Genomic DNA, 8,027 nt, shown 5'->3' on the forward strand with positions numbered 1-8,027 from the left:
CACAAGAATGAACTTCATAATGTAATAATTCAGTGTCAAGTTATGCTTCCTTTCAGTTTTAAAGTAATGTTGAAGCTACTGTTTGTTCAAACCATTCTGCTAGATAGCAACCTAGAAGAATTTAAAGACAAAAATAATGATGATATTAATGAAACAGTTACAGTTTTTTCAGTTCCTTGATTCAATGGATTGTCTTCTCTTTTTTCTTATATCTTTTTTCACTTTCTTAGCAAAATATTGAATTAGATTATGTTGAATTCATTCATTCTCACCACTCTCTTCATCATAAAAGTCACAAGAATGAACTTCATAATGTAATAATTCAGTGTCAAGTTATGCTTCCTTGCAGTTTTAAAGTAATTTTGAAGCTACTGTTTGTTCAAACCATTCTGCTAGATAGCAACCTAGAAGAATTTAAAGACAAAAATAATGATGATATTAATGACACAGTTACAGTTTTTTCAGTTCCTTGATTCAATGGATTGTCTTCTCTTTTTTCTTATATCTTTTTTCACTTTCTTAGCAAAATATTGAATTAGATTATGTTGCAGTAGAGCTATACTAACTTCCATATATCATAAAGGAGAATACAGTGTGATCCTTATCTGCATTCTAGAATTTAAGTGGTTAATAGTTTGCCACAAGTTGTTAGCAAAATGTTTCCCATATTTCTTTGTAGACATTTAAACCACACACCTCACTGTTTGCCATCCCCATCCCTGAAATGTCTTTTAGCACTTTCCCGTGACAACATGGGCTTCTTTAAGACTTTAACAACGTAAAGGTGTATATATTCTTTTTCAAGATAAGCAAGGCATCATATATATTCACGTACACAATCGTTGCTAAAATTGCCCAATCAAAGATACAATCTTTAATATTCCATTGCGGGGCCCAAACCTCAAATATTGTTGGGGACTTGGTACATCTAAGGTGACCCTTGTGGATTTCATACTTGATACCAAAGTGAGCCCAAGGATAAAAAGAAACACAGCAATGTGATTTCTGAGTTGTGAACCATCCAGAATTCCTAAAAGTAGGCGGCTTATTTCCAGATACTGTGGAGATGTCAATTACCTTGGGTTGGATTACAACTGAAATTACATACAAATTTACAAATCGAATATATTATTGTTTGATGTGCTAAAAAAAGAGGGGGAAATCCTAACATATTGTTCAGATCACTCGTTCAATCATTCATGTGTCGAAAGAAAATTCAATGTTTATTCTGCTCGCCTCGTGCTGATATGTTCGTTTGTTCGCTAGTGGAGAATGCATTGGGTCTGTACATTTGCTCTTTATAAAAAACTCGGGTTCTGATTTGATTCATCTATTTATGTACATACATAGATTATTATGAGTTCAACATACAAGGGAATGTGATTATTTTCTTTAGCATTGACACGATCATTCATGCTTAGAATGTGTAGTCAAGTGTAAGAAATTCACATTCCAAAACTTTTCCTTAAATCAGTGGAAGATATATCCACGCGGAACTTGTCTGCTGGTATAGATATAAACATGTCTCTTAACTCCTCTGGAATGTCAAAATCTTCAAGAACCTGCATGTGTTACACAATGGAATTCAAAACTTCGCCAAAGGAAATAAGATCAACAAGAAACAATCAGAGCCTTAATGAGCTTTAGTATGCAAGCCTACCTTGAAAGCACCATCTACATTACGACCGCCCACAAGGAAAATGCATCCTGTTTTCTTACATCCAATGAGTATCTCCAGCATTTTCTTATAGTCCCCGTCATAGTATTTGGGCTGAAAAGGCAATAGATATATTTCATAAATACCAGCTAAATTATCATACAATGTGATGCTCCACACTTGCCATACTGCGTCATATACTATGAAACTACACCAAAACATAGACATCTTAAAAATCTAAATATCAAAAGTTCGATGTTTTACTATTTCTTCTAAACCACCGTCACTATAAGTGTCTGTAAGCATTGGTGATTTAGGTGTGAGTGTGGCCAAAGCAACCTACCCTGTTTTGTTGTAATGGTAAAGCCAGGATCCCTTAAGAGAGTGCAGCTGTGTGCCTAAGGATCTTGTTTTCGAAAAACAGAGGCCTGTCCATTTTAGGCTTTGTGGCATACTGTCCACATTATATCCAAATGCACAATAAAAAATAAATAAACTAGAGTAAATAAGGGATTTGGCTACACAGTAGCATTTCTATTTGCAATTTTGATCATAAATCATTATGTTTTACACCAACCAACAAAAGAATTGTATGAAACATACACATACTGAGCTCCATATAAGACAAGCAGTGCTTGAACAAACACAAAGAAATCAGTGCATACAATTACAATACCACTGCACCAATTTAATTTTAATTTTTTTCTTTTTCTCTCTCCTTTTGTTTCAAACAATTTGCTTACACAATGTTTGAGTTTTTAAGGAAAGATCATCAAATATAAGATCATCAAAAGGACTGGATGGGATAAGACCTATTCATGGGGAAAGGAAAAACCTGGGTAATGTCACTCTTTTATTTGGACTTTCATGATGAAAATTTAGGAAATAGATCATCTATTGCTTGGTTAGTGAGATGAACGGAAAGGGAAAAAATGTATTTTCATTTGACCATTATGCCTATATATTTGATTAGGAAGTTATCTTGTAAGAATTTTTGTGATTGAACAAAATTTTCACTAAAAATTTTGGTTTTCGCCCAAATCTGTCCATTTCTGGGTGTAGCAAATCCCTTAAAAGAAGGTGTAATTTTCCTCACAAATTCATTAATTTCCCTGCTTAAAAAAACTACAAAACAGCAGAAACTATCAACCTGATCAAGTTAATATTCTTTCCCTAGTTATTTTGAGATGATAATCTCTCAAGTATGCTACTCAAATTTTATCATGCTATGGGCCTATGGTCAGTTCAGTTCTTAAATTTATAGGGCTTAAAATGTTTCTACCTTCTTATAAGGGAAAATCTTCAGGTTTTGTCATTACATTATGTAATAGAAAACCTTTTGCCTTCAAAATCATAAAGCAGTAACTGTTCTGGAAAGTTTAAAGAAGTTTCTTGTATGAACTTTAATTTTAACAATTTTCTGCAATATTTATATGGCCTGGCCTGTTTACACATAACAAGTCTAGTAAAAGTTGAATGCCCCTTAGATTCTGGAAAGGTTGTTTTCATGACCTTCCTATACTCAAAACTCCAGTCTACCTCTAAATGAGAGGAACATATTGGGAAAAACATAGCAGACCAAAAGTATAATGTCCAGCAGAATATTTATCACACAGCCAAGCTTGGAGAACAAAAGATTCAGTATCCCTAGGCACCAAATAATACATGACTAATTGCAAGATTAACATTAATTCATAAATCAAACACCAGGAATTGATTTCATGGTAATGAAATTCAGAAAATGCACTTTTCTAGAAAATTACAGCTACATGGATATATTAGAGAGCACGCTTCAATAACCTACACTATACTTTCATTGAAATTAAAATATAATGATGATGGTGTTGATATTAATAATAGTATTTCAGATTAAAATTACGTACATTAATTAGTCTCACTGCTGTGTCAGCACCAATTACAAAAGTACTGCCTGGAAAAATTTCAGCTTTCTTATAAAAATAAGGCTGACTGGATATAATTACTGTCTTCCCTGTCATTCAAAGAGAAAATCATTAACAAGTACAAGTTATATATCATATAACAAGCTGCTATCCCACACTACAAGTCAGCTTAAAGTAATAAATATTTTGCTAGTTAAAAAAATATGCAAACACAACCTTCACCCACAGAGGATTTAAAAAAGATAAATCTTGGAAAAATTTATACATTTTATAAATCTTGGAAAATAATACAGACAATCAACCTCACCAACTTTTTCGAATTGCTTGACACGGTCTTTGATTTGTGACACCGTTAGTGGTGGTTTGTCTGCGTTGACTGCAGATATTTCAAAGCATGGATACGCATCACCACAAATGCTGCATAAAAATAAGTAAAAATGATGAGAAGCATTTCATATAAATTCTCAATTGGCATTGGTGACAAACACAGTGCTACATCCACATAGAGAGGGAGAAAAGGGCAGTATAGCACAATTGATGTGGACAGATTTACTTTCCTGAAGCAAGAATGCATACACAACTTTCTGGCAACTAAATGTCCAAAAGGTAGCAGGTCTATGAGACAATTCCAAAGTGAACAAACATTTCACAAAGCTACCAGATAATTATTAACATACCTAGCAGCAACTTCCAAGAGCTTGAGGTGACCATCATGTAAGGGATTAAAAGAACCCGATAATATAATCTTCCTTTCAGCAGTTGACATATCTGTGCCTGCAAAAGTTGCTACATGATTGACTGAAAAGAATAAAATTCACACTGTTAATTGAGGTTGATATGAGCAAAAGGTCAATACCACTTGCAAATGGATAAATTTTAAAGTATATTTGCCCATTTATAAGTTGCTCTAATTCTTGATCTTCATCAAATTGCTTTTCACATTCATCAGATACTTCAGATTCTGTCAACCCCGAATCAAATGTTGTCGGAACTCTGCATGCATTTGCAATTGCCTGTAACCAAAATATAAAAGGAAAATTAAAATGCAAGAGAAAGTAAGTGACAACCTAAGAAACAAACTTGAAGTTCTAGATATAACAAGTCAAATTAGCAAAAAAAAACATGCAATGTAACAAAGCGAACACACTGTATTGCCAAATAATCCTTTTCTCTACTTATTTTGAAATCTCAGGAATTCTTAAAAAGTAATAGACAACAACATTTTTTTACAAAGGAGATAGAAGCAATTAGCTCTTCTCAAAAATTATATATTTGAATGGTTAGACCTTTTTCTGGCAAAGGAAATACATGCAATTAGCCATTCTTGAAAACTATATATTTGAATGCTTAGACTTGATAATCATTAATATTTTAACACATACCTTAAGTAAAATATGACTTGAAACTTTGTCTTCCTGCTCTCTAGTCCGCAAACCCTACATTAATCAAGTAAAGAATATAAATAAACATTACAACACATTCAATTAAATAAAAGCCAAAACAATCCCATAACTACCTTTGACAGTGTAACTGTAGATACCCAAAGCCGGTCAGCTGTCCTTGTTGACAAGTGAAACCTGCAAATGATTATGAAACCAAAAGGTAAGCAAAGCCAAATTGGGGGAAAAACATTATGTAAGGAGGAATCTTGCAAAACAACATGTGCAGACTACAAGATCCAGCTTAAATGATAGAAAGTAATTTCAGAAAACAACTTGAAAGCCCATTAGTCTTTCACAAACTTTGAGCTCAAATTGCAATCTATAGTCAAGAGTATCCTTGTCAGTTCCTAAAACTGGGCTTATGCAGAAAAAATTGACAAAAAAGAGAAACACAGAATGTTGACTACTTTATAAATAGGAAGTGGGGAAAGGTTTTTTGAAAGTCATAATGTGTATCATATAGCTAGATCCAGAAAACAATGGTAGAATGATATAGTTATATCAATCAGTTTGATCCAATTAAAATTCATGATCAATCCCTTGGCTGGATCCTTTGATGAGAAATTGATAAAGGATCTTAAGCTGACTTCATGTTCTGGGTTTGCTCAGTGCCCTTCAATTCCGCCTCCCCTTACCCAATTGACTGAGACTAGGTTTGAAGTTGTCATGACAAGGCAAGGGCAGAATTGTAAGACTATTCCCTGGGTGGCCAGAGTTCTATTATGCTACTAAAATCTGTGAATGCATTAGGTTACCAGTTTGTATCAAGAACAAGATGCAATTCCCTTACTATAAAGAAACACTCATTCATAAGATGAATTGTGTGTGTTCATCAACTTTCTTGTTAATACTGAAATTTTGATCAAAGATACCTGTGGTCCCCAAGTTTCGGCCTTGAGCTAGCCAAAGACCCAGTAAAACCCACACCAAGAACTGGAGAACCTATTGAAGGGACAAATAGAAACCATACAAAATCACATTAGTAAGGCTGGATTTCAAACATATAACTATTATACCCATCAAATTTGTCGTTTTGACATGAACATCCAAAAAAGGCCTGCTCATTATTAGTGAGGTTATTAAACAATCAAATATCAAGCTAACAATATCTTCTTCTTTTTTTAATAAGTCAAGCTGACAATATCATTGTATAGCTCTCAATCGACTCTAGCATTATTTATAATTGCAGTCAAGCACATTTTAAAAGAGAGGGAAAGCAATGAAGATACCAAATTATGTGGAAGTCGCAGGGAACCATAGATAGTGAAATTTGAGAATTTCAGTCATAATCCTAGTCCGGTATAAAAATTGCACAGAAGTCAATCAAAATACTTCAGCCATAGCTATTGTTGAATCATCTTAATTATAAAACCATGATAGGTTGAAACAAAAACAGAATTCCAATATTTTCAAAGTTTTTCCAAAACTAGGATAATCAATCAAAATCAGGGTTCAAGGAATACCCCAGTATTTCCAGGGCACTGGAGTTCGAACGCTACCAACCCCCCCGCCCCCCATCCCCCTATTTACCTAGCCAAAGAAAAAAAAGAAGGATAATCGGTGTGCGTTTGGGTAAGAATGAAAAATTTAAATTATTTCACTATTCAGCTTATTTTTGCTACTGTTCATGGGTCTCACTGAACTTTTTAGCACTATTTATGAGTCACACTGTACTATTTCAACTAACTTTTATCTTTATCTACAGTACTTTTAGTAATAATTTTTCAGTTTCAACAAAATAAGTGGTATCCAGACACACCCTCAATCAAAATCACAGCACTACCATGCAATAATAATTGACATGTTTATAATTTCAGCATCATGTACACTAGATCAAACAAATGACAATTACGCTTTCACTAGCTGCATTGCTTCTAAGATTTTCCCATTTAAGCAAAACCACAAATTTTCAGGGTCAAAACAATCTCAAATTCTTGATTATTAGCACACAAAAAAAGAAAGTCTACAATTACTATTGGCAAATCAAAACAATGCATTAAAATAAGCTCGGCGTGACAATGCACTGTCAAAATACATACCACTTTTCTCAAAAAGGTTAATCAAAGCCATCATCATGTTCTTGAAACAATTAGTACTTAAGAGCACAAAAACTAGCAACAAATACACTATAAGCTGAAAATCCACAATTAGTAAAACTATGGAATTGTTTTAGAGGAAAGTGGAATGAAGAAGAACCTGGAGTAGAGAGCTTGAGGGCGCGATTATAAGCCAATAAAGCCATGTCTTCAGCGGTGTCTTGGCTACAAAACTTGCTCGGAATCTACTACAACACAAAAACAAAAATGAGGCAATGAACAAGAATCTAATAAGAAAGAATCTAAGAAGGGTGGGTGGGGTTTGCCTTGGAGAGTAATTGGATCATAGACATTCTGGAATAAGGGACGAGAGTTTCAAGAACAGTATTTGAAGCTCCGGGCACCGAAAGCAACCACCCTATAATCTGAGAGGCTCCGCCGGAGAGAAAGAGGACGGCCTGAGTGGGACTGGAGTGGATGCCTTCTACCACTGCTCGGATACCTGCGTCACTCATTTCTCTCTCTCTCTCTCTCTCTCTATCTATCTTTCTATCACTACGAACTACGATTCATTGATTGATCAATCAATTCTACACTCGTTAGGATTATTTGATTTCTTTGGACCTTGGATTTTTTTTTCACTTGGACTTGGAGACTTTTAGAGATTAATCTTACGAGCGTAATTTGAACGCACGGATTTTGATTTTTCTTTTCCCCCACTGTAAATTTTGATTTTTTTTTTTTGCACCACTTAAGTTTTTGTTAATTATCATTTTTGTTTCTAAAATATAATTTCTATCATTTTCATCCCTAACATTGATATTTATTATTATCAAGGTGATCATTCTGTCTATTTTCGTTTCAAAAGCTTTTGTTAAAACATTAAAAATTCTCTTTTAATACTAAATTTTCTTTTGAATTAAAAAAGATATATAATTAAATAACAAATAAATGTACTTTGACTATCCATAGAGATTTTGTTAATGGTAAA

The 8,027-nt window shown here is 33.8% G+C and overlaps 1 protein-coding gene across 1 annotated transcript; it reads right to left on the reverse strand.

Annotated features, from left to right (window-relative positions):
* Positions 1 to 1,297: 1,297 nt before the first annotated feature.
* Positions 1,298 to 7,723, reverse strand: LOC115973570. The gene is made up of 11 exons (XM_031093837.1): positions 7,363 to 7,723; positions 7,197 to 7,281; positions 5,873 to 5,942; positions 5,075 to 5,135; positions 4,941 to 4,994; positions 4,415 to 4,571; positions 4,236 to 4,332; positions 3,866 to 3,975; positions 3,541 to 3,647; positions 1,661 to 1,771; positions 1,298 to 1,562 (listed from the first exon to the last, which is right to left on the reverse strand). Exons 1-11 carry the CDS (start codon positions 7,549 to 7,551, stop codon positions 1,446 to 1,448), a joined length of 1,158 nt encoding a protein of 385 aa, XP_030949697.1. The 5' UTR covers positions 7,552 to 7,723; the 3' UTR covers positions 1,298 to 1,445.
* Positions 7,724 to 8,027: the final 304 nt, after the last annotated feature.

The sequence above is a fragment of the Quercus lobata genome, unplaced genomic scaffold (genome assembly GCF_001633185.2).
Source record: "Quercus lobata isolate SW786 unplaced genomic scaffold, ValleyOak3.0 Primary Assembly Scq3eQI_145, whole genome shotgun sequence".
Classification (NCBI taxonomy): domain Eukaryota; kingdom Viridiplantae; phylum Streptophyta; class Magnoliopsida; order Fagales; family Fagaceae; genus Quercus; species Quercus lobata.

Bases quoted from the DNA above. Each gene is read 5' to 3' on its own strand.
- LOC115973570 (XM_031093837.1), bottom strand. From the start codon at position 7,551: ATGAGTGACGCAGGTATCCGAGCAGTGGTAGAAGGCATCCACTCCAGT. The intron at 3,648-3,865 runs GTGAGGTTGATT...TTTGAATGACAG, and splicing joins CAAGCAATTCGAAAAAGTTG to GGAAGACAGTAATTATATCC. The intron at 1,772-3,540 runs GTACGTAATTTT...TTGCCTTTTCAG, and splicing joins CAGCAGTGAGACTAATTAAT to CCCAAATACTATGACGGGGA.